The sequence below is a fragment of the Rhinopithecus roxellana genome, chromosome 17 (genome assembly GCF_007565055.1).
Source record: "Rhinopithecus roxellana isolate Shanxi Qingling chromosome 17, ASM756505v1, whole genome shotgun sequence".
In the NCBI taxonomy this organism is placed as follows: domain Eukaryota; kingdom Metazoa; phylum Chordata; class Mammalia; order Primates; family Cercopithecidae; genus Rhinopithecus; species Rhinopithecus roxellana.
The window spans coordinates 103,543,192-103,568,160 of record NC_044565.1 but is presented as its reverse complement, the minus strand read 5'-3'; the positions used below and the strand labels follow the sequence as shown (position 1 = coordinate 103,568,160).

The 24,969-nt window shown below is 42.0% G+C and overlaps 2 protein-coding genes across 7 annotated transcripts in view; one reads left to right on the top strand and one right to left on the bottom strand.

Annotated features, from left to right (window-relative positions):
* The window catches only part of PREPL (prolyl endopeptidase like), a 55,327-nt gene extending 31,979 nt beyond the window's left edge, over nt 1-23,348 (bottom strand). For 2 of the 5 annotated variants that reach the window (XM_010356515.2, XM_030920864.1), the window contains exons 1-2: nt 22,933-23,348; nt 21,055-21,593 (exon numbers count right to left, since the gene is read on the bottom strand). In XM_010356515.2, coding sequence (XP_010354817.1) covers nt 21,055-21,273 — 219 coding nt within the window. In that variant the 5' untranslated portion in view covers nt 21,274-21,593; nt 22,933-23,348. The remainder of the gene's footprint in view (nt 1-21,054; nt 21,594-22,932) is intronic. The other 3 variants (XM_010356517.2, XM_030920865.1, XM_010356516.2) reach the window with 2 other exon arrangements.
* Nucleotides 23,349-23,480: 132 nt separating this feature from the next.
* Nucleotides 23,481-24,969, top strand: part of CAMKMT (calmodulin-lysine N-methyltransferase) — a 419,013-nt gene continuing 417,524 nt past the window's right edge. For both annotated transcript variants that reach the window (XM_030921734.1, XM_010356520.1), the window contains exon 1: nt 23,481-23,713. In XM_030921734.1, coding sequence (XP_030777594.1) covers nt 23,558-23,713 — 156 coding nt within the window. In that variant the 5' untranslated portion in view covers nt 23,481-23,557. The remainder of the gene's footprint in view (nt 23,714-24,969) is intronic.

Genomic DNA, 24,969 nt, shown 5'->3' with positions numbered 1-24,969 from the left:
CAACAGCGTTCTAAGTAACTCTTCCAAAGGAATTACTTCCATGGAAACTGATATTTTATGTAGTATTCATTAAGTACTCCAGGTTACTTTTGGTTTTTGTTCTGTCCCAAGGACACCTGCTAAGTGTTTTAAGCTTTCATTTCAATTTCAGCTAGCAATATCATTAGGGTACACAGCTAAAGCCATCCATTTTAGCCAGGTATCTTAATACTTTAAGTAGTCCAGTTGTTTCAAAGGCATGTACTACCCCTCAATGGAGCTGAGGTAAGGATGGCTTTACCTTCAGATTTTAAGAAGGTTACTGGTACACTATCGCTCCATTACTGGTAAAAAGAAGCACTCCTTTCCACTTCCCAAGTGGCCCACCACTAAATCATTTTAACAATGAAAGCTGTTATAAAATAGGAGAATGTTATGTGTTAACTTTATCTTGGCAAAGATGCTGAACTCTAAAGATTAAAAAAATGGTGAAGTAGAAAGACAATGGACAGCCCTTCAGTCAAGACTAATTAGCCATTAGTAAATGGCTAATTCTAAGGCTAGGGCAGGGAGAAAATACATGGTAGGTTTGGGAAATCTTATGCCAGAAAATAAGGAGTACTCAAAGTTTAATGGAGACATGTCAAAAGAATATAAGTGTCAACTGAAGGGGTTTCTGCTGGCCACATTTTGGACAATTTGAGCATCAAAAAGAATAATAAACAATAAACAAATAATACATTGAAAAAAGAGAAATCCACAGCAATTGAAAAACAGAATGCAATATGAAGCATTTCAATTTAGGAAAACAGAAAAAGAGTAAATCTTAAGGAAGTAGAAGAAAGGAAAGAAAGTTAATTTTTGAAATTAAATTGGTAACAAAGAAACTAAAGAGAATCAAATTAAAAGTTGGTTCTTTTAGAAACCTATTAAAAACAATGCAAAACTGATAATCACTAACTCTTACAGAAATTAAATGGTAATTAAGTGTCCCCTTCTTGAAAGAGACACCAAGCCCAGATGCAGAAAGGTAGCTTTCTTGGGTCTTCAAGAAACAGCTAATCTTTTCATATGTCAACTATTTAAGAAAATAGGGCCGGGCGCGGTGGCTCAAGCCTGTAATCCCAGCACTTTGGGAGGCCGAGACGGGCGGATCACGAGGTCAGGAGATCGAGACCATCCTGGCTAACACGGTGAAACCCCGTCTCTACTAAAAAATACAAAAATCTAGCCGGGCGAGGTGGCGGGCGCCTGTAGTCCCAGCTACTCCGGAGGCTGAGGCAGGAGAATGGCGTAAACCCGGGAGGCGGAGCTTGCAGTGAGCTGAGATCCGGCCACTGCACTCCAGCCTGGGCGACAGAGCGAGACTCCGTCTCAAAAAAAAAAAAAAAAAAAAAAAAAAGAAAATAGTAAAAGAAGTAAAACTACTCATTTTATTAGGCTAATATAACCTTGACATCAAAATTAGACAATGATGATATGAGACAATTAAAAAATCAATCTTATTCTAAAACAAAATGTGATAAAATCAATTAATTTAAAAAAGCACAAAATAAAAACACTAATAGTAATACTTATTAAACTTTATGTGACCAAGAAGGATTTTTTTCCTAAGAATGAAAGGATGGTCCAACATCAGAAAAAAATCTATCAATGTAATCTAACACAAATAAAGGAGATAAATCTTAGAGCCATTTTCAATAAATGCAGGGAAAAAATAAAAAATAATCACCATGCTTTAAAAAAATGATAAAACCTTAAATTAGGAATTGAGAGGAACTTCCCTGACTTAATAGTTTCTGTCAGTTATCTTACACAGAAATATACTAAATCTGTAATAAAAATACCTGAAATTAATTCATATCAGCATACATGGTATTTAGCAACCATGAAACAGCAACAAGATTTCCAAAATTTTAATTATATTCATGTAAAATAACTAATTGTATTTGCTGTTAAGTCATTTTGTTTTTTAAAAGCAACTGTTAAATGAAGGAAACTTGTTCCTTTCATCTTCTGCCTCCAATTCTTCTCCTTACTCCCTTCTCCAGAGCCCAGACTTTTGCCCTTCTTATGCCACTGACTGCTCCTGTCAAGGTCACTGAATGGCCACCACATTGCAAAGTGCAAAAGTTAATTTTCAGTCTTCATATTACCTGACCTATCAGCATCATGATACAATCGATCACTTCCTTCTCTTAAAAACATTTTCCTTTACTTGGCTTCCAGGACACCTCATTCTCCTTGTTTTCCTCTTATTTCACTAGCCCTTCCTTCTCAGTATCTTTAGCTGGTTCCTTGTCAACTCCCTGGCTTTTTTTTTTTTTTGAGACAGTTTTGCTCTTATTGCCCAGGCTGGAGGGCAATGGCGCAATTTCGGTTCACTGCAACCTCCACCTCCCGGGTTCAAGCGATTCTCCTGCCTCAGCCTCCCAAGTAGCTGGGATTACAGGCACTTGCCATCATGCCGGCTAATTTTTTTTTTTTGTATTTTTAGTAGAGATGGGGTTTCACCATGTTGGCCAGGCTGGTCTGAAACCCCTGACTTCAGGTGATCCACTCGCCTTGGCCTCCCGAAGTGCTGGGATCACAGGCGTGAGCCACAGGGCCCGGCCTCTCCCTGGCTTTTTAACACTGGCAGGGCTCAGTTCCTGCACTAAGCGCTTCTCTTCTTTGCAGTCTGCACTGATTCCCTTGGTGATCTCATCCAGTCATGACCTTAAATACTATTTATATGCTGAGGACTCCCAAATTTATAGCTGTAGCCTGAACAACCCTGAACAAGTTGAACTTGTATATCCAACTGACTACCCAACATTTCTACTTAGATGCCTAATATGCCAAAAAATGTCCAAATCTGAACTTTAAATCTCCCCATATATCCCTTGCCCTATTAAAAAAACAAACAACAACAAAAACCCTGTTCTCCAGTCAATCTTTCCAATTTACATAAACGACAAATCTGTCCTCCCAGTTACTCAGGCTTAAAGCATTAGAGTTGGCTTTGTCTTTTTCTCTTGCCACAAACAAGTGGTCTGCTAAACCCTGTCAATTCTACTTTCAACATATATCTAGAATCTGACCACTTCTCACACTTGGACTGGACTACTCGGCTAGTACTGTCATCATTTCTCCCTTGGATTACTGCAAAAGCCCAAAGTTTTCTCTGCTTCTGCACTTGCCTCCCAGTCTATTTTCAACAAAGGTGCTTGTGTGAGTCTAAAGTCAGATTATGTTACTCCACTCAAAACCCTCCAATGGTTTCCCATCTTGCTCAAGAGGAAAAGCAAAAATTCTTACAATGGTCTAAAAAGTCCTAAAGAATCTTGTCCCATTACATTGCTGATCTAATCTACCACTACACGCCAAGCCCACTTATTCCAGTTAATCCATACTTGATGTTTCTTGAACATATCAAGTTTGCTTCCGTATCAGTTTCTTACAACTTAGGCCCTATGCCCAAATATCTCCTTAAAGCTATTGCTCAAAAGTCATCTTCTAAGTTAGGCCTTTCCTAACCATTTTACTAAAATAACACCCCTCCCTATCCCCACACTGCCTATTCACATCTTCCCCTTTTTTTTTTTCTTCACCACCATACCATTCGCTTCTGACATATTTTGTATTTCATTCATGTAATACTTTTTATTTTTTTGAGAGATGAAGTCTTGCTTGTGTCACCTCAGTTGGAGTGCAGTGGCATGATCTGGGCTCATTGCAACCTCTGCCTCCTGGGCTCAAGCAATCGATCCTTGACCTCAGCCTCTCAAGTAGCTGGCTAGGACTACAGGTGCCACCATGCCCAGTTAATTTTTGCATTTTTTGTAGAGACAGGGTTTTGCCATGTTGCCCAGGCTGTTCTTGAACTCCTGGGCTCAAGCAATGAGCCCACCTCAGCCTCCCAAAGTGTATTACAGGCATGACCTATTGCAGCTAACCTTGTTCATGTAATTCTTTATTCTCTTTTCCTTTCTCAAGTAGAATGGTAAGCTTCACGAAGGCAGGGATTTTTGTTTATTTTGTTCAGTGTTATATCTCCAATGCCTAGAATGGTGCATGGTAGGTGTTCAACAAATATTTGCTGAGTTGAATAAAATTCAGACAGCACAAAACATAAAATGAAAAAAACAAAAGATATCATCAAGTGAAAAGAAATATTAATAGGACAAATATGGAGAAGATATCTACAGCACATGTGAAAGACAAAGGACATGTAAAGAAATCTTATGAATCAGTAAGAAAAGGATAAACAATTAAAAGAAGGTCAAAAGGGGTGCGGTTCCAAGATGGCTGAATAGGAACAGCTCCAGGCTACAGCTCCCAGAGTGTGGACAGAAGATGGGTGATTTCTGCATTTTCAGCTGAGGTACTGGGTTCATCTCACTGGGGTGTGTCAGACAGTGGGTGCAGGACAGTGAGTGCAGCCCACCGAGCGAGAGCCAAAGCAGGACCAGGCATCGCCTCACCTGGGAAGCTCAAGCGGTAAAGGAATTCCCTTTCCTAGCCAAGGGAAACCATGACACACAACACCTGCAAAATTGGGTCACTCCCACCCTAATACTGCGCTTTTCCAAGGGTCTCAGCAAACAGCACACCAGGAGATTATTTCCCGTGCCTGGCTCGGAGGGTCCCATGCCCACGGGGGCCTCCCTCATTGCTAGCATAGCAGTCTGAGATCTAACAGCAAGGTGGCAGCGAGGCTGGGGGAGGGGCGCCCGCCATTGCTGAGGCTTGAGTAGGTAAACAAAGCGGCCAGGAACCTTGAACTGGGTGGAGCCCACTGCAGCTCAAGAAGACCTGCCTGCCTCTGTAGACTCCACCTCTGGGGACAGAGCAGAGTCAAACAAAAGGCAGGAGAAACCTCTGCAGATGTAAATGTCCCTGTCTGACAGCTTTGAAGAGAGCAGTGGTTCTCCCAGCATGGAGTTTGAGATCTGAGAACAGACAGACTGCCTCCTCAATGGGGTCCCTGACCCCTGAGTAGCCTAAGTGGGAGGCACCCCCTAGTAGGGGCAGACTGACACCTCACACGGCTGGGTTCCCCTCTGAGACAAAGCTTCCAGAGGAGGGATCAGGCAGCAAAAATTGCTGTTCATCAATATTCACTCTTCTGCAGTCTCTGCTGCTGATACCCAGGCAAACAGGGTCTGGAGTGGACCTCCAGCAAACTCCAACAGACCTGCAGGAGAGGCTCCTGACTGTTAGAAGGAAAACTAACAAACAGAAAGGACATCCACACCAAAACCCCATCTGTACGTCACCATCATCAAAGACCAAAGGTAGATAAAACCACAAAGATGGGGAAAAAACAGAGCAGAAAAGCTGAAAATTCTAAAAATCAGAGTGCCTCTCCCCCTCCAAAGGAATGCAGATCCTCGCCAGCAATGGAACAAAGCTGGACAGAGAATGACTTTGACGAGTTGAGAGAAGAAGGCTTCAGACGATCAAACTTCTCCGAGCTAAAGAAGGAAGTTCGAACCCATTGCAAAGAAGCTAAAAACCTTCAAAAAAGATTAGATGAATGGCTAATTAGAATAACCAATGTAGAGAAGTCCTTAAATGACCTTGATAGAGCTGAAAACCATGGCACAAGAACTACGTGATAAATGCACAAGCTTCAGTAACCGATTCAATCAACTGAAAGAAAGGGTATCAGTGATTGAAGATCAAATGAATGAAATGAAGCGAGAAGAGAAGTTAAGAGCAAAAAGAAACAAATAAAGCCTCTAAGAAATATGGGACTATGTGACAAGACCAAATCTACATCTGATTGGTTGACCTGAAAGTGAAAGGTAGAAAGGAACCAAGTTGGAAAACACTCTGCAGGATATTATCCAGGAAAACTTCCCCAACCTAGCAAGGCAGGCCACTGAACATTCAAATTCAGGAAATACAGAGAACGCCACAAAGATACTCCTCAAGAAGAGCAACTCCAAGACACATAATTGTCAGTTACACCAAAGTTGAAATGAAGGAAAAAATGTTAAGGGCAGCCAGAGAAAAAGGTCAGGTTACCCACAAAGGGAAGCCCATCAGACTAACAGCGGATCTCTCGGCAGAAACTCTACAAGCCAGAAGAGAGTGGGGGCCAATATTCAACATTCTTAAAGAAAATAATTTTCTTTTTTTTTTTGAGACAGAGTCTCAGTTTGTCGCCCAGGCTAGAGTGCAGTGGCACGATCTCGGCTCACTGCAAGCTCCGCCTCCCGGGTTCATGCCATTCTCCTGCCTCAGTCTCCCGAGTAGCTGGGACTACAGGCACCCACCACCACGCCCGGCTAATTTTTTGTATTTTTAATGGAGACGGGGTTTCACCGTGCATGCCAGGATGGTCTTGATCTCCTGACCCCGTGATCTACCCGCCTCGGCCTCCCAAAGTGCTGGGATTACAGGTGTGAGCCACCGCACCTGGCAAAGAAAAGAATTTTCAACCCAGAATTTCATATCCAGCCAAACTAAGTTTCATAAGTGAAGGAGAAATAAAATCCTTTGGCCGGGCGCGGTGGCTGAAGCCTGTAATCCCAGCACTTTGGGAGGCCGAGACGGGCGGATCACGAGGTCAGGAGATCGAGACCATCCTGGCGAACACGGTGAAACCCCGTCTCTACTAAAAAAATACATAAAACTAGCCGGGTGAGGTGGCAGGCGCCTGTAGTCCCAGCTACTCGGGAGGCTGAGGCAGGAGAATGGCGTAAACCCGGGAGGTGGAGCTGGCAGTGAGCTGAGATCCGGCCACTGCACTCCAGCCTGGGCGACAGAGCGAGACTCCGTCTCAAAAAAAAAAGAAAAAAAAAAAAAAGAAATAAAATCCTTTACAAACAAGCAAATGCTGAGAGATTTTGTCACCCCCAGGCCTGCCTTACAAGAGATCCTGAAGGAAGCACTAAACATGGGAAGGAACAACCGGTACCAGCCACTGCAAAAACATGCCAGAATGTAAAGACCATTGATGCTAGGAAGAAACTGCATCAACTAACGAGCAAAATAACCAGCTAACATCATAATGACAGGATCAAATTTACACATAACAATATTAACCTTAAATGTAAATGGGCCAAATGCTCCAATTAAAAGACACAAACTGGCAAATTGGATAAAGAGTCAAGACCCATCAATCTGCTGTATTCAGGAGATACATTTCACATGCAGAGACACACACAGGCTCAAAATAAAGGGATGGAGGAAGCTCTACCAAGCAAATGGAAAACAAAAAAAGGCAGGGGTTGCAATCCTAGTCTCTGATAAAACAGACTTTAAACCAACAAAGATCAAAAGAGACAAAGAAGGCCATTACATAATGGCAAAGGGATCAATTCAACAAGAAGAGCTAACTATTCTAAATATATATGCACCCAATACAGGAGCACCCAGATTCATAAAGCAAGTCCTTAGAGACTTACAAAGAGACTTAGACTCCCACACAATAATAATGGGAGACTTTAACACCCCACTGTCAACATTAGACAGATCAACAAGACAGAAAGTTAACAAGGATATCCAGGAATTGAACTCAGCTCTGCACCAAGCAGACCTAATAGACATCTACAGAACTCTCCACCCCAAATCAACAAAATATACATTCTTCTCAGCACCACATCGCACTTATTCCAATATTGACCACATAATTCGCAGTAAAGCACTCCTCAGCAAAGGTAAAAGAACAGAAATTATAACAAACTGTCTCTCAAAGTGCAATCAAACTAGAACTCAGGATTAAGAAACTCACTCAAAACCGCTCAACTACATGGAAACTGAACAACCTGCTCCTGAATGACTACTGGGTACATAATGAAATGAAGGCAGAAATAAATATGTTCTTTGAAACCAATGAGAACAAAGATACAACATACTAGAATCTCTGGGACACATTTAAAGCAGTGTGTAGAGGGAAATTTATAGCACTTAATGTCCACAAGAGAAAGCAGGAAAGATCTAAAATTGACATCCTAACATCACAATTAAAAGAACTCGAGTAGCAAGAGCAAACACATTCAAAAGCCAGCAGAAGGCAAGAAATAACTAAGATCAGAGCAGAACTGAAGTCAGAGACACAAAAAAAACCCTTCAAAAAAATCAATGAATCCAGGAGCTACTTTTTTGAAAAGATCAACAAAATTGATAGACGGCTAGCAAAACTAATAAAGAAGAAAAGAGAGAAGAATCAAATAGATGCAATAAAAAATGATAAAGGGGATATCACCACCGACCCCACAGAAATACAAACTACCATCAGAGAATACTATAAACACCTCTATGTAAATAAACTAGAAAACCTAGAAGAAATGGATCAATTCCTGGACACATACACCCTCCCAAGACTAAACCACGAAGAAGTTGAATCCCTGAATAGACCAATAACAGGCTCTGAAATTGAGGCAATAATCAATAGCCTACCAACCAAAAAAAGTCCAGGACCAGATGGATTCACAGTCAAATTCTACCAGAGGTACAAAGAGGAGCTGGTACCATTCCTTCTGAAACTATTCCAATCAATAGAAAAAGAGGGAATCCTCCCTAACTCATTTTATGAGGCCAACATCATCCTGATACCAAAGCCTGGCAGAGACACAACAAAAAAAGAGAATTTTAGACCAATATCCCTGATGAACATCGATGCAAAAATCCTCAATAAAATACTGGCAAACTGAATCCAGCAGCACATCAAAAAGCTTATCCACCATGATCAAGTGGGCTTCATCCGTGGGATGCAAGGCTAGTTCAACATACGCAAATCAATAAACGTAATCCACCGTATAAACAGAACCAAAGACAAAAACCACATGATTATCTCAATAGACGCAGAAAAGGCCTTTGACAAAATTCAACAGCCCTTCATGTTAAAAACTCTCAATAAATTCGGTATTGATAGAACGTATCTCAAAATACTAAGAGCTACTTACGACAAACCCACAGCCAATATCATACTGAATGGGCAAAAACTGGAAGCATTCGTCTGAAAACTGGCACAAGACAGGGATGCCGGCCGGGTGCGGTGGCTCAAGCCTATAATCCTAGCACTTTGGGAGGCCGAGACGGGCGGATCACGAGGTCAGGAGATCGAGACCATCCTGGCTAACACGGTGAAACTCCGTCTCTACTAAAAAAAATACAACAAAAACTAGCCGGGCGAGGTGGCAGGCGCCTGTAGTCCCAACTACTCGGGAGGCTGAGGCAGGAGAATGGCCTAAACCCGGGAGGCGGAGCTTACAGTGAGCTGAGATCCGGCCACTGCACTCCAGCCTGGGCGACAGAGTGAGACTCCTTCTCAAAAAAAAAAAAAAAAAAAGGCAGGGATGCCCTTTCTCACCACTCCTATTCAACATAGTGTTGGAAGTTCTGGCCAGGGCAATCAGGCAGGAGAAAGAAATAAAGGATATTCAATTAGGAAAAGAGGAAGTCAAATTGTCCCTGTTTGCAGATGACATGATTGTATATTTAGAAAACTCCATCGTCTCAGCCCAAAATCTCCTTAAGCTGATAAGCAACTTCAGCAATGTCTCAGGATACAAAATCAGTGTGCAAAAATCACAAGCATTCTTATACACCAATAACAGACAGAGAGCCAAATCATGAGTGAACTCCCATTCACAATTGTTTCAAATAGAATAAAATACCTAGGAATCCAACTTACAAGGGATGTGAAGGACCTCTTCAAGGAGAACTACAAACCACTGCTCAGTGAAATAAAAGAGGACACAAACAAACGGAAGAACATTCCATGCTCATGGATAAGAAGAATTCATATACTGAAAATGGCCATACTGCCCAAGGTAATTTATAGATTCAACGCCATCCCCATTAAGCTACCAATGACTTTCTTCACAGAATTGGAAAAAACTACTTTGAAGTTCATATCGAACCAAAAAAGAGCCCACATTGCCAAGACAATCCTAAGCCAAAAGAACAAAGCTGGAGGCATCATGCTACCTGACTTCAAACTACACTTTAAGGCTACAGTAACCAAAACAGCATGGTACTGGTACCAAAACAGAGATATAGACCAATGGAACAGAACAGAGCCCTCAGAAATAATACCACACATCTACAACCATCTGATCTTTGACAAACCTGACAAAAACAAGAAATGGGGAAAGGATTCCCTATTTAATAAATGGTGCTGGGAAAACTGGCTAGCCATAATGTAGAAAGCTGAAACTGGATCCCTTCCTTACACCTTATACAAAAATTAATTCAAGATGGATTAGAGATTTAAATGTTAGACCTAAAACCATAAAAACCCTAGAAGAAAACCTAGGCAATACCATTCAGGACATAGGCATGGGCAAGGATTTCATGTCTAAAACACCAAAAGCAATGGCAACAAAAGCCAAAATTGACAAATGGGATCTAATTAAACTAAAGAGCTTCTGCACAGCAAAAGAAACTGCCATCAGAGTGAACAGGCAACCTACAGAATGGGAGAAAATTTTTGCAATCTACTCATCTGAAAAAGGGCTAATATCCAGAATCTCCAAATAACTCAAATTTACAAGAAAAAACCAACCCCATCAAAAAGTGGGCAAAGGATATGAATAGACACTTCTCAAAAGAAGACATTTGGCCGGGCGCGGTGGCTCAAGCCTGTAATCCCAGCACTTTGGGAGGCCGAGACGGGCGGATCACAAGGTCAGGAGATCGAGACCATCCTGGCTAATACGGTGAAACCCCGTCTCTACTAAAGAATACAAAAAACTAGCCGGGCGACGAGGCGGGCGCCTGTAGTCCCAGCTACTTGGAAGGCGGAGGCAGGAGAATGGCGTGAACCTGGGAGGCGGAGCTTGCAGTGAGCTGAGATCCGGCCACCGCACTGCAGCCTGGGTGACAGAGCCAGACTCCGTCTCACAAAAAAAAAAAAAAAAAAAAAAAAAAAGAAGACATTTATGCAGTCAACAGACACATGAAAAAATGCTCATCATCACTGGCCATCTGAGAAATGCAAATCAAAACCACAATGAGATACCATCTCACACCAGTTAGAATTGCGATCATTAAAAATCAGGAAACAACAGATGCCGGAAAGGATGTGGAGAAAGAGGAACACTTTTACACTGTTGGTGGGACTGTAAACTAGTACAACCATTGTGGAAGACAGTGTGGCGATTCCTCAAGGATCTAGAACTAGAAACACCATTTGACCTAGCCATCCCGTTACTTGGTATATACCCAAAGGATTATAAATCATGCTGCTATAAAGACACATGCACACATATGTTTACTGCAGCACTATTGACAATAGCAAAGACTTGGAACCAACCCAAATGTCCATCAATGACAGACTGGATTAATGTGGCACATATACACCATGGAATACTATGCAGCCATAAAAAAGGATGAGTTCATGACCTTTGTAGGGATATGGATGCAGTTGGAAACCATCATTCTCAGCAAACTATCGCAAGAACAGAAAACTAAACACCGCATGTTCACTCATAGGTGGGAAATGAACAATGAGAACACTTGGACACAGTAAGGGGAACATCACACATCAGGGCCTGTTGTGGGGTGGGGGGAGGGGGAAGGGATAGCATTAGGAGATATACCTAATGTAAATGATGAGTTAATGGGTGCAGCACACCAACATGGCACATGTACACATATGTAACAAACCTGCACGTTGTGCACATGTACCCTAGAACTTAAAGTATAAAAAAAAAAAAAAAAAAAGAAAATAGGCATTCAAGAAGAAAACCCAACAGGATCAATAAACATAAGAAAAGATGCTCACTGGCCATGAGTGGCAGCTCACGCCTGTAATCCCAGTACTTATGGAAGCTGAGGCAGGAGGACTGCTTGAGCCCAGGAGCTTGAGACCAACCTGGGCAACACAGCAAGACTCTGTCTCTATTTAAAAAAAAAAAGTTTTGGATTTTAGAGCATTTTGGATTTTGGATTAGGGATGCTCTACTTGTACTACAAGATATTAAAAAAGAAAGGTACTGTGAATTAGGCTACCTTACATCTACTTCTGACTCTACTAGTTTTCTTACTTAACTTTAGACTCTGTGGCTTTAGTTTCTTCATTTGTTTAGAAGGAATTCACATACTTCCTGATTTTAAAACTTATTACAGGCTGGGCGCAGTGGCTCATGCCTGTAATCCCAGCACATTGGCAGGCCAAGTTGGGCAGATTACCCTGAGGTCAGGAGTTTGAGACCAGCCTGGTCAACATGGTGAAACCTCATGTCTACTAAAAATAGAAAAAATTAGCTGGGCATGGTGGTAGGCAGCTGTAATCCCAACTACTCGGGGGACCTTGGCAGGAGAATTGCTTGAATCTGGGAGGCAGAGGTTGCAGTGACCTGAGAAGGCACCACTGCACTCCAACCTGGGCGACAGAGCGAGACTCTGTCTCAAAAATAAATAAATAAATAAATAAACTTATTACAAAGCTATAGTAATTAAATGTGTAATACTGGCATAAGGACATATAGAAAAATATGGTAAAAGTTCGAGTCCAGAAACCATAGAATTTACGGTCAGTTGATTTTCAGAAAGGATACCAAGACAATTCAATGGAAAAAGAACAGTCTTTTCAACAAATGTTGCTCAGACAATGGATATCCACAAGCAAAATAATAAAGTTGTACCCCAATCCCTTACACCATAAACAAAATGAACTCAAAATGGGTCATAGGGCTGGGCATGGTGGCTCACGCATGTAATCCCAGCACTCTGGGAGGCTGAGGCAGGAGGATTACCTGAGCTTAGGAGTTTGAGACCAGCCCACAAAACAAAGTGAGACTCTGTCTCCACACACACACACACACACACACACAAAATCAAAAAATTAGCTGGGCATGGTTGTAGTCTCAGTTGCTTGGGAGGTAAGGCAGTAAGACAGCATGAGCCCAGGAGGTTGAGGCTGCAGTGAGCCATGTTTGTGCCTCTGCACTCCAGCCTGAGCAACAGAGTGAGGCCCTGCCTTAAAAAAAAAAAAAAAAAAAAAACGTATCAAAGGCCTAAAGAAAGAGCTCTGATGGGATGATTTCTGGGATATGTTTTCTAGCAATAAAATTTATGGTTATATGAAAAAAATGCATTAACTATTAATTCATTCTATAAACACGTATTGCTTATCTACGATGTGGCAGTCATTATGCTATGTGCTGGCAAGATGTGTATTATAAAATTCTTGTCTTTAAGGACCTCCCCAAATAATGGGGAGACAGAAAAAGTTTAAAATGATGTAGTAATAGCAGAGAGGTAAATATAGTGATATGACTGCTATGGCTTCAACTTCTATCTATATGTAACAACTCTCCCCAAATTCTGGACTCATATATCCAACTGCTACTGAAATCTCCACTTTACTAGTGAGTTACATTTATCCTTTCCATTTCTTCATCTTTTTTTTTTTTGAGATGGAGTCTCGCTCCCATTGCACCAGGCTGGAGTGCAGCGGCACCATCTTGGATCACTGCAATCTCTACCTCCCGGGTTCAAGTGATTCTCCTTCCTCAGCCTCCCGAGTAGCTGGGATTACAGGCGTGTGCCACCAGGCCCGGCTAAATTTTTTTGTATTTTCAGTAGCAATGGGGTTCCGCCATGTTGGTCAGGCTGGTCTCGAACTCCTGACCTCAGGTGATCTACCCGCCTCAGCCTCCCAAAGTGCTAGGATTATAGGCATGAGACACCACACCCGGCCTTCTTTATCCTTAAGATCTGCGTATCAGTAAGGTTACATACATGACTGTGAAATAAGTCCATCTGAAACATAAACCAGATGTGTTTTAGAATTTTGAGATTTTTGGAATGTTAACTGGGTACCTGATCTCAGTTTACAGGGGAACAACACTCTGTAATCAAATGCAGTAACATTTTAGAGCTAAACATCTACTAATTGGGATAAAGATCATAATAGCTTTGTGTTAGTTTAGGTCAGGTTTTGCCCATTCTCAATATCCTCCAATCAGTTAAAAAAGAATCGTTTGTTTTCTAAGAGGCTTTTGGATTTTAGAATCCAAAGAGATGAGGAATTATCACTCAAGTTCTTCTAGTCTTCCATTAAGATGTCTCAAATAAAATGTAATCAGGGCCAGGTGCGCTGGCTCACGCCTGTAATCCCAGCACTTCGAGAGGCCAAGGTAGGCGCATCGCTTGAGGCTGGGGTTCTAGACCAGCCTAGCCAACATGGCGAAACCCTATCTCTACTAAAAATATAAAAAAATTAGCTGGGTGTGGTGGCACATGCCTATAATCCCAGCTACTCAGGAGGCTAAGACACGAGAATCACTTGAGCCTGGGAGGTGGAGGTTGCAGTGAGCTGAGGCTATGCCAGTGCACTACAGACTGGGTGACAGAGTGAGACACTGTCTCCAAAACAAAAAAAACAATCACCCTGTAAAGACTCTCATCTTCACTCATCTGAGTTACCGACAAGGCTTCCTACTTCTAATTTATTCTCTATTCTGTCAGAGTGATTCTTCTAAAATGCAAATCTGATTGTGCCTACATTTTTCTTTTCTTTTTCTTTTTTTTTTGAGACAGAGTCTTGCTCTGTCGCCCAGGCTGGAGTGCAGTGGCCAGATCTCAGCTCACTGCAAACTCCGCCTCCTGGGTTTACGCCATTCTCCTGCCTCAGCTTCCCCAGTAGCTGGGACTACAGGCGCCCGCTACCTTGCCTGGCTAGTTTTTTGTATTTTTTAGTAGAGATGGGGTTTCACCGTGTTAGTCAGGATGGTCTCGATCTCCTAACCTCGTGATCCACCCGTCTCGGCCTCCCAAAGTGTTGGGATTACAGGCTTGAGTCACTGCACCCGGCCATTTTTCAATAACATTCTATTGTTTAAAAGGATCCAGCTCAAACTTTTTGCAAGATATACAAAACTACCTATACATGATCCCACCCAGTTTTCCTTTTTTCCTTTTTAGGCTCATCTTTGACCATTTTGTTTTGTTTGTTTTCTTGAGACAGAGTCTCACTCTGTCGCCCAGGATGAAGTGCAGTGGTGCGATCTTGGCTCACTGCAACCACTGCCTCCTAGGTTCAAGTGATTCTCCTTCCTCAGCCTCTCCTGCCTCAGCCTCCCGTGTAGCTGGAGTTACAGGTGCAGATAACCAAGCCTGGCTAATTTTTGTATTTTTAGAAGATACAAGATCTGAATATCAGTAAGGTTACATACATGACTTGAAATAAGTCCATGGTTTCACTAAGATGGTTTCACCGTGTTGGCCAAGCTGGTCCGGAATTTCTGACCTCAAATGATCCACCTGCCTCGGCCTCCCAAAGTGCTGGGATTACAGGTATGAGCCACCGCATCTGGCCATCTTTGACCATTTTGGCTCTTCTAATTGTAGTGATGTCCTCCTCAATTCTGAGCTTTTACACATGCTGCTCCCTCTGCCTAATTCCTTCTCTTACTTTAGATCTTGATTAAATGTTACCTCCTAAGAAGGGCAATTCTGACCATAGTAACCAAAGTAACTTCTCAGCGGGTAACATTTAATCAAGACCTAAAATAGGAGAAGGAACTAATCAAGTAGTGGTGAAGAGAATTAAGGAATAGTACACAAAGGTCCTAAGATGGATGGGAAAGAGTCATGTTCTTCAATTTGGGAGATGACCATTGAGGCTTACCCAAAGTAAATGGGGGCAGATTAGCATGAAATGAGAGAGGGGCGAGATTGTGCATGACCTTAGGAGACATGATTAGGAGACTGGATTTTAAGTTTCTGTAATAAAAGTTTCCGTAATAAGTTTTGGAAAAGTTTTAATTTGCGAAGTGACATGATTTAATTTATATTTTAAGATCATTTTTCTGATGATATGGAAAATGGGTTGGAAAGGAACAAGAGGGAAAGCCAAGAGCCTGGTTAGGAGTCTTTACCAGTGGTCCAAGTAAAAGATAACTAGAGTGATGATGGTAGAGATGGAGAAATTTGGACAGGTTCAATATATATTTTGGTTAATACGTGTTTCTGAAAATGTTAAACATGATGACATGATGGTATACATAATTTGGGGTGTATAAACATTTTATTAGGTTATAACTAGACCATCAAATTACTGATTTACTGAATATGAATTGTTTGGATGAGACAAATTGATTAAAGTAAGTAACAGACTTGGTGGTATGGAGACATGGCAAAGATCACAAAGCTAGTTAGGGATACACTGTTCACGGACATGATGGCAGGATAAGGAAATGAGAATAAAAAAATCTTTTCCAGTGTTCTAGCTTGAACAAATGAGTAAACAGCAATGAAATAAAGAAGAGCTGAATCGGGGCTGGAGAAGTGAAGTTCAATTGCAGACAGTTCGTTTGAGAAGTCAGTGAAACATCCACCTGGAGATTGTTAGGTAAGCAGCAAAATACTGTGTAGCTCAGAGGGGATTCTGGGATGATGACAGTAGTTGCTATGTTCCTTCAATCCACGGCCATGGATGAGATTATTAAGGAAGAAATTAAAGAGAGAAAAAGGACCAGGACCAAGTGCTGAGAAACCTCCAAATTTAGAGGTCAAATGGAGGAAAAGTTTGAAAAGCAGACTGAGGAGAATAAGCTTCTAAGGTAAGAGAAAAGTCAGAAAAAGGTGGAGTCATAAAGCCCAAGGAAAAGAGTTTTCCAAGGAGGAAATGATCAAATATGTCCAATCGGCTGAGAGAGCTTATTCAAGAGGATGAAAGAGAAACAACCACTGGATTAAAATATGTAACACCTTGGGGTGACACCGACAAAGGTTTTAAGGAAGGAGTGGAAGCCAGACCCAAGCAGGTTAAAGAATAAATGGAATGTGAAGAAGTAACTAATAATGAAGTTGTACCTGTAAGGTAGTCCCACTCTATGAATTATTATGAAAAATTAATGAGACTACCATTTATTTTTCTTTCTGGCATTCCTGAGTTTTCTTTTAAATTTTTTCTTTCCTCCTTCTTTCCTGACAACGTTTTGAACTTACTAGTTATAACCAGTGGTTCTTATAAGTCACAGATCATAGTGAAGAAGCCAGCTGTCAACCAATCTATTTAAGAGCTTTTCAACCTGAGGAAACTGATTTAAGAAAAAAACAAGATTATATATATATATATATATATATGAGACTATTGCAGAAGCTGCTAATCTGTATTGTAGAAATAGGCAAACGACATGTTTGACCAAAGGATTTAGTCTTCTCTCTTTAATTATTCAATTTCTTTTTCGTATCTTGTTCAAATTATCACTATTAAAGATTTTGGGAATTATTTTCGTAGGCAGAGCAGAGCAGGATGATGTGGAAGATAAAGAAATGTGATATCTGGATGGATGCTAGTCTTTGAATATCACCAGCTGGCTTGTAAGTATAATGGAGTAAGTTCATCTTGCCATCTGGCTAATGTAAAATGGAAAGCTCAGGTACTTGCCAATAAGAACTGTAGAACTGAATGAATTCAATAAGGTTTAGATCAGCAACACTTGATCATCAAACATTTCCAGTTTCTGAACACAGGTCCACTGTCAGTCAAGCTGTGAGTTCCAGAATTACTAACTTCAAAAAAACAGATCTGGGGCCAGGCATGGTGGCTCATGCCTGTAATCCCAGCACTTTGGGAGGCCAAGGTGGGTGGATCACCTGAAGTCAGGAGTTCGAGACCAGCCTGACCAACATGGTGAAATCCCATCTCTACTAAAAAATACAAAAAAAAAAATTAGCCGGGCATGGTGGTGGACGCCTGTAATCCCAGCTACTTGGAAGCTGAGGCAGGAGAATTGCCTGAATCCAGGAGGCGGAGGTTGCAGTGAGCTGAGATCACGCCATTGCACTCCAGCCTGGGTGACAAAGCAAGACTCCGTCTCAAACAAACAAACAAAAAACAGATCTGTAGGCCTCAACCATAGAGATTTTCATTACGCAGATGTGGGGTGAGATCCAGGAATCCCCATTTCTAAAAAAGCTCCCCAGGATTTCTGATATACAGTTAGACTGCAGCAGTTGATACTGAAGAGTCCTCAAACTCACAGGCAATAATTTGTTGCTAAGGTAATAAGACAGAGGTATAGATTCATGAAATTTTAGCACCTGGAAGACTTTCCAGAGAATGACAAGTTGAAACTCGTTTTTTTTTTTTTTTTTTTTTTGGAGACAGGGTATCCCTCTGTCACCCAGGCTGAAGTGCAGTGGCACAATCTTACTGTGCCTCAACCTCACTGCAGACTCAACCTCCAAGGCTCAATCAATCCTCCCACCTCAGCCTTCCAAGTAGCTGGGATTACAGGCGTGAGCCACCATACCCAGCTAATTTTTAGTCTTTTTGGTAGAGATGGGGTTTTGCCATGTTGCCAAGGCTTGTCTCAAATTCCTGAGCTCGGACAATCTGCTCACCTTGGCCTCCCAGTGTTCTGGTATTACTGGTGTGAGCCACTATGCCTGATCAGAACTCCCTATTTTTTTCAGTCAGGAAGATTAAGAGTCCTGATTAAGCCGGGCGCGGTGGCTCAAGCCTGTAATCCCAGCACTTTGGGAGGCTGAGATGGGCAGATCACGAGGTCAGGAGATCGAGACCATCCTGGCTAACACGATGAAACCCTGTCTCTCCTAAAAAAAATACAAAAAAACTAGCCGGGCGATGTGGCGGGCGCCTGTAGTCCCAGTTACTTGGAAGGCTGAGGCAGGAGAATGGCGTAAACCCGGGAGCCGGAGCTTGCACTGAGCCGAGATAGCGCCACTGCACTCCAGCCTGGGCGACAGAGCGAGACACCGTCTTAAAAAAAAAAAAAAAAAAAAAAAAAAGAGTCCTGATTAGTTCACAGTCACACCAATTGTGGCTAGATATTTTGCCTTCTAGCATTCCCATTACACATGCTACTTTCTGTTCCTTAACTTATATCAGGTAATAGCTCTTTAAACAGATATATTTTAATTTACATAAAAGCATTAACTACTTTTTCTACTTTACTGCACCCTATAAAAGCGGATAGAGTTGGAACTCAGTGAATGCTTGCTGAAAGAAGGAAATGTGCATTCTTGTCTACAGGTGTTTTCACAGCTGCGGGGACATTTATAAAGCTTCCCCAGGTCTTAGTCATCAAAAACGATGAAGACCATGGCTTTTATATTACATCATTTCTCATAGAGGGAATGGTTGATACATGACATGCGAAAGCAGGATTACTGTCTCAGGTAAAGGAACTACTAAAAGAACTATGAATACTTGGAGTCACTGAGTCAGGTTAAAGTTTCCAGGTAGTGGGAATCTATAAAAGAGAACTGAAAAGTTGCTTCAGGGACAAATGGAGGGAAAATCTAGTCAACCTTCTGTTTAGAGCGTGAGCTAACATCACAGCTGTTACTCTGATGGTAATTCCTGCCTACTATTTATAAACTAAGAGTTAAGACAAAGTACAACATGACAAAATGTTCTAAACACAAATCAAAATAAAATAACCTAAAGGTCCAAAATTTAGTTCAATAGGTGAAATTAAAAATTTTCTTTCTAAAGTAGGAAAGATGTACAAAAACCACAAAAATGAAACAAAAGGAAGATATGAAGAATTTCTAAATGAGTGAATAAGAAATTGCTAAACTAAGGCAAGACACTATGAAAAGGAAAAGAATTTCAAAGACTAAAACATAAAGAGTAAAAGTCTAGGAAGACTAGGGGGCTAACATATAAAAAGTTAAAAGCAAAAGAGACACACCCACAACACCCAAATAGGTATCAGCTAAGATAAGGGCAAAAATTGAACAAAAACTAGAAAAACTGAGTAAAATTAGATTAAAAAGATAGTTTCTAAAATGAGAAGAATCTGCCCAAGTGTCCATCAATAGAAGAATGGATAAACAAAATGTGGTTTATACATACAAAGGAATATTATTCAACTATAAAAAGAAATGAAGTTATGATACATGCATACAACACAGATGAACTTTGAAAGCATTATGCTAAGCCACTGAATTGCATACTTTAAAATGGATCAAGTGGAAAAACTTTGTTATACATATATTTTATCCAAAGAAAGGAGGAAGCCAAAACAGACTAAAAGAAGAATCAGTATGCAACAAAACAAGAAATTAAAATAAAAAATATATTAAAATCATAAATATGTGAAATTATTGCAAGAACACCACCCCCAAATATCATTAAGGAACCTAAGGAACATAAGAAGTAAAAGGTAGGAGAGGGATGTCAAGGCAGCAGCAGCACAATTAGATAATTTAATCTCAAGTAAGTAGGATGACCATATAATTTACCATTCTAACCAGGACATATTTGAGAGGAAAGGGGACACTATTAATAATTACACAGGACAACAGGTGTAGGCTGGAGCTGTCCCAGGCATAAGTGGATATGTGGTCACTCTCTATATAAGGGCAATCGGGTCCTCAAGGTTGAGTTCACGCCCACAGCTTGGGGTCTGGCAGAAGTACAATACTCCAACAGTGTCTTCCTGAAGGACTCAAGTGGTCAAAAACGCAAGACTGTTTTTCATTTTTTTTACAGAGAAATAAAACACAATTCATGGCCTTTACTGAAGTGTACTGATTCGTGATTCATAAAACAAGGAGCATATCATGAGATTTTGTTAAGAGCTATAATTTAGTGTTCTTGAAATTTTAGAAGGCTGAATTATACTTTGAAATGCACTGGCAGGCATACTAAGGAAGTCCTGAGGTGAATCATTTTATATAAACCTACATTTTTATATATTACATTAGAGCCCTATAAATATGTGTATACACTCTTTTTTTTTTTTGAGACAGAGTCTCCCTGTCACCTAGGCTGGAGTGCTGTGGTGTGATCTCAGCTCACCGCAACCGCTGCCTCCCGGGTTCAAGAGATTCTCCTGCCTCAGCCTCCCAACAAGCTGGCATTACAGGTGGATGCCATGACGCCCAACTAATTTTTGTATTTTTAGTAGAGACAGGGTTTTACTATGTTGGCCAGGTTGGTCTCGAACTCCTGACTTCAGGTGATCTGCCTGCCTTGATGGATATACTCGTTTATCCTTACATTTGACTAGAGACAACTGAGACTTGAAAATTTGAAAAATCAAGTTAGAATTACTGAGAAAATTAGTAGCTCTGATGTTCTACCCATTCTTTAAACTAAAATTAATCTTAATGACCTACAAATAGGTTAACTTAAACAGTCCATACCTTACATGAGAAGCTCCGACTTGGGATGTTTCTTGCTAACTCTGATATCTTGGGTTTATTCTGAAGACACTTGGTTAGGTGATATTTTTTCAATTTTATTCTATTGTAATAATGATCAGCGAAGTTATAGTGATTCAAATGCTGTTTCTGCATGCATTTTCCAAGGTGAGGAATACTATACTTCAAAGCTTGGAGAAATAATTTGGTCTTCTGCTGCATGATACCAAAGTCCCTGGTTTATGCTCCTTTTGGGGCTGCCAGCACACGAATGATTTTATAGGTATGATTACAGAGTAGTGGGTTCTCAGAGTATCTAAGATCAGCAGTTCTCATTGCTCCTTTTCAGGGCCATGCCCCGCTTAGGTTATGAGTAACTTCAGACAGCTGATAACTTAGGCTAACTAAATCTAAAAACGTGTGTAAGTTAAAGTTTCATTCAAATCATACTTCTTGGCAGATGTGACTTAAGTCTCATTTGTAAAATTAATCCTATCAGGCTCAAACTATGCAGCACTGATTCTGGCACACATAGGGGCAAACTAAAACAAAAAACAAAACAAGAAACAAAATAAAAATTTGCAAATAAGTACACGGACTTAATGGGATATCTCAGGAACTCAGGGCTATAAAAGGTAAAAAGCCTTTGGTCTTACATAATTATTAACGTATCTTTGGTATGTATGTGGAAGATAAACTGGAAAAGCCTAATTATTTAATAAAGGTGGGGGAGGGAAGATTAATTATTGTTGAGTGTTAACTAAGTGCCAGGTGCTTTTATCTTCTTTGTCTAATTTAAATTTTATATGGACTTGATAAAGTAGATACTACAATGCACATTTTACAAGTTGCCAAACTGTGGCTGTGGGAGGTGCTAAGCAACTGTTCCAGGTCACTTGGACAGTAAGCTATATAGCAAAAAATCCAATTTGTTTTGGTTCCAAATATTGGAAAACTCAACTATGGATTTTAACGTTAAAAAGGTATTTAGTGCTTTAATTAAAAACAACAAAAAAACCCTGCAAGATGCACAAATAAAATGTGAGGCCATCCTGGTTTGTCAGGAGGTAGCTTTTATTAACCTTGAGAGCTAATAAGTAGTTAAGAGTCAGAGACCTGGGTTGAGGTCTTAGCTCCAACACTTAACTGTGTCTCTGGGCCTCAGTTTCCTCATCTGCAAAAATAAAATGACACCATTTACCTTCTAGGGTGGTTGTTGTAAAAACAAAATGAGACAGTTTAATGTTAAGACCATACAGTGCCTGGCACGTAGTGACCACTCAATAAATGGCAGTTGCTATGATTTACGTCAGGAATAATCTAGGTCTGTTGCACACAGCTGAACGTCATTACGGAAGTCTTCCACAAAATGCCCCCGGTATCAAAGGTAGAAGGCTGCGTCAAATTTACCATAGATCAGATGCGCTACGACGCCCCCGTCCCCCTTAATCCCTTTCCATGTCGCAGCAAAATAATGGGCGGTTGGGGGTAGAGAAGCAACACTAGTTTACTAGCCGACACTAGTTTAAAAAAAGGGGGAAAAAAGACCCGAATAACAAGGGCCTGCAAAGGTCCTACATCACCACGTCCCCACAGCCTTTATCCATCCTTCATCCTCAAGGAGAAGACAGTATGCAAGGCTAGGATGGGGGTGGGGTAGATAAACGGGTGTTCTCGGGAGAACCTATTCGTTTTCCCCATGCAACTCTCCACCCCAGGGATGAGGCGATCTGAATGCAACAGGGAGAGGGACCAGGTGACACGCACGCAGTGCTGGGCCATGAGTCATAAAGCGAGGACCTGGGGACTGAGGGGTGGGTGGCTGGGTGTGGGGAGGAAGGGTTCGAGAAGGGAAGAGACCAGCACACTCCCCATACATACGCAAATTGAGAGAATCAGTCCGGCTCTAGACAGAAACCAGTGAAGGCAGGCCGGAGAACCTGAAGCTCTCAGAGAGGAGCAGGTGTCACCGCAGGCACGTCCAGCCGAAGTCTGCGTTCTGCAGCCCACAGAACGACAACCTACCCAGAGCCGCCTAGAGCTGGTTTGCAGCACGCCGAGCTACGTAACCTCAATCTACCACGAGGAACAGGCAGATTTCGCCATCTTTGTTGTGGTCAAGGATTCTTCTTGGGTTCCTGGGTTCTTTAGTCTCAAAATATATAAGACTCTTCGTTCTTTGCTAGTCTTCTGAGCTCGAGATGAAGCAGAGAAGACTAAAACAATGAGGGACAGCGTTCCAGTAGCCCTGCCACATTTCTCTAACCCTCTGGTCCGCCCTCACTCAAGATGGCTACCAGCAAAATGGTGCAATGACGTGACAGCGCGGCCCTGGTTGCCAAGGAGATGCGAGTACCGGAAATGCGGAATTCGGGGAGGGCGCGCATGCCTGGGTCGTTGGACTGGGGGCGGGGGGGGGGGGTGGTGGCGGGCGTCACAGGTCCTGACAGGGAAGAAGTTGGCAGGTCCTGGCAGGGGACGAGCTGCGGTGGCGGCACCTCCGGGTATGGAAGGCTCCAGTGAGATGGAGTCGCGAGTCGCGGACGCTGGGGCTGGTGAGACTGCGCGAGCAGCGGGCGGCGGTCCGGCAGTTGGCTGCACCACTCGGGGGCCCGTAGTCTCGGCGCCCCTGGGAGCCGCCCGGTGGAAGCTCCTGCGGCAGGTAGGGGAGAACCTGTTCGCCTCACCTTTGCCTCTGGTCACTCCCCTCTCACGTACCGGGGGAGCGACGGTTCGCAGCTCTTTCCTCTTGGCAGCTCTGGGAGTCCCTTCTTAGTTTGCCGGGAGCCACCTGCGAAGCTCCCCCTCGCTTCACCTAAGTGTCCCATCCAAGAGGAGGAATAGGTGGGGTTGGATGAGGAGGAAGACAGCCAAGGCTGAGCTCCTGGGAAACTCAGATCGAAGTAGAGGAACCCCTTCTATACATTTTTGTGCGTCTGGGAGACTTTTCCCCTTCTCGCCAGTTTCTGGTGCGCCCGCTGCTCCCCACTGCTCTTTTCCTGCTTCTGTTTTGCCTCCTTCCCCAGGTTTCTTCTAGCTTAGCTCCCAGCCTGGTTCTAGTTACCGATGTTCTTCTGCACCCTCTGGCCCCGTCTTTTGCCCAGCGTGGTTGACTGTGCCAGGACTGAGATGCGGCACGCGTTCCCTCAGCATCTTCCGTAAAGCGGAGCGTGCAAGGAGTAGGAAGAGCTGACCTCCTCTCCCACCGAGGTCTCAAAGTTCAATGATTATCTTGTAGTTCGAAGTGATCAGCGAGATTCTCCGTGTCCAAAGTGGTTTAGTCAAAGTGTGTTCATTTGTTGAATGATGGTATCTTCTGGTACTTCCAAGTTTCTGCTGTTATTTAGAACTTCACTCGTGCAAGCTTGACGGAAGTTCTGATTTATGATCACTCACATTCTTCCCTCACTTCTTGAAGTTAAGTCTGGTTATTGTTTTTACATACCAGTGTTATGCCTCTGCCTGAAGTTTTCTGCCTAAAGCTTTACTCAGGAGGACATTTTTCCATTTCTGACAGTTGTGTTTGGAAGAGTTTCCCAGCTATTGTCACTTGAGATTGTGCTTTTAGTATTTTGAGGGTCACTTTGTTTGCAGTTACCTTGAGTCACCTTTTCATACAGTAGTCTTTTAGTGCTTTTGGAGTTATGAGTTAAGTAGATCATCAGAGTTAATTAAAATTTATTTGCTGATGCATTGACAGTCTTTCCAGACCACTAATGATCTGGTTTTGCTATTGTTACAAATGGTATTACAGGATAAGAAAATGCATGTCCTCACAGATCATCACAGGAAGTACCTATAATAAAGTAAACATATGATTTTTTTTTTTTAAATAGTGACCACTGAAATGAGATCTTGGACTCAACCCTCCTCCTCGCAGCCCCCCACCCCGCTTTTTTTTTGAGATGGAGTTTCGCT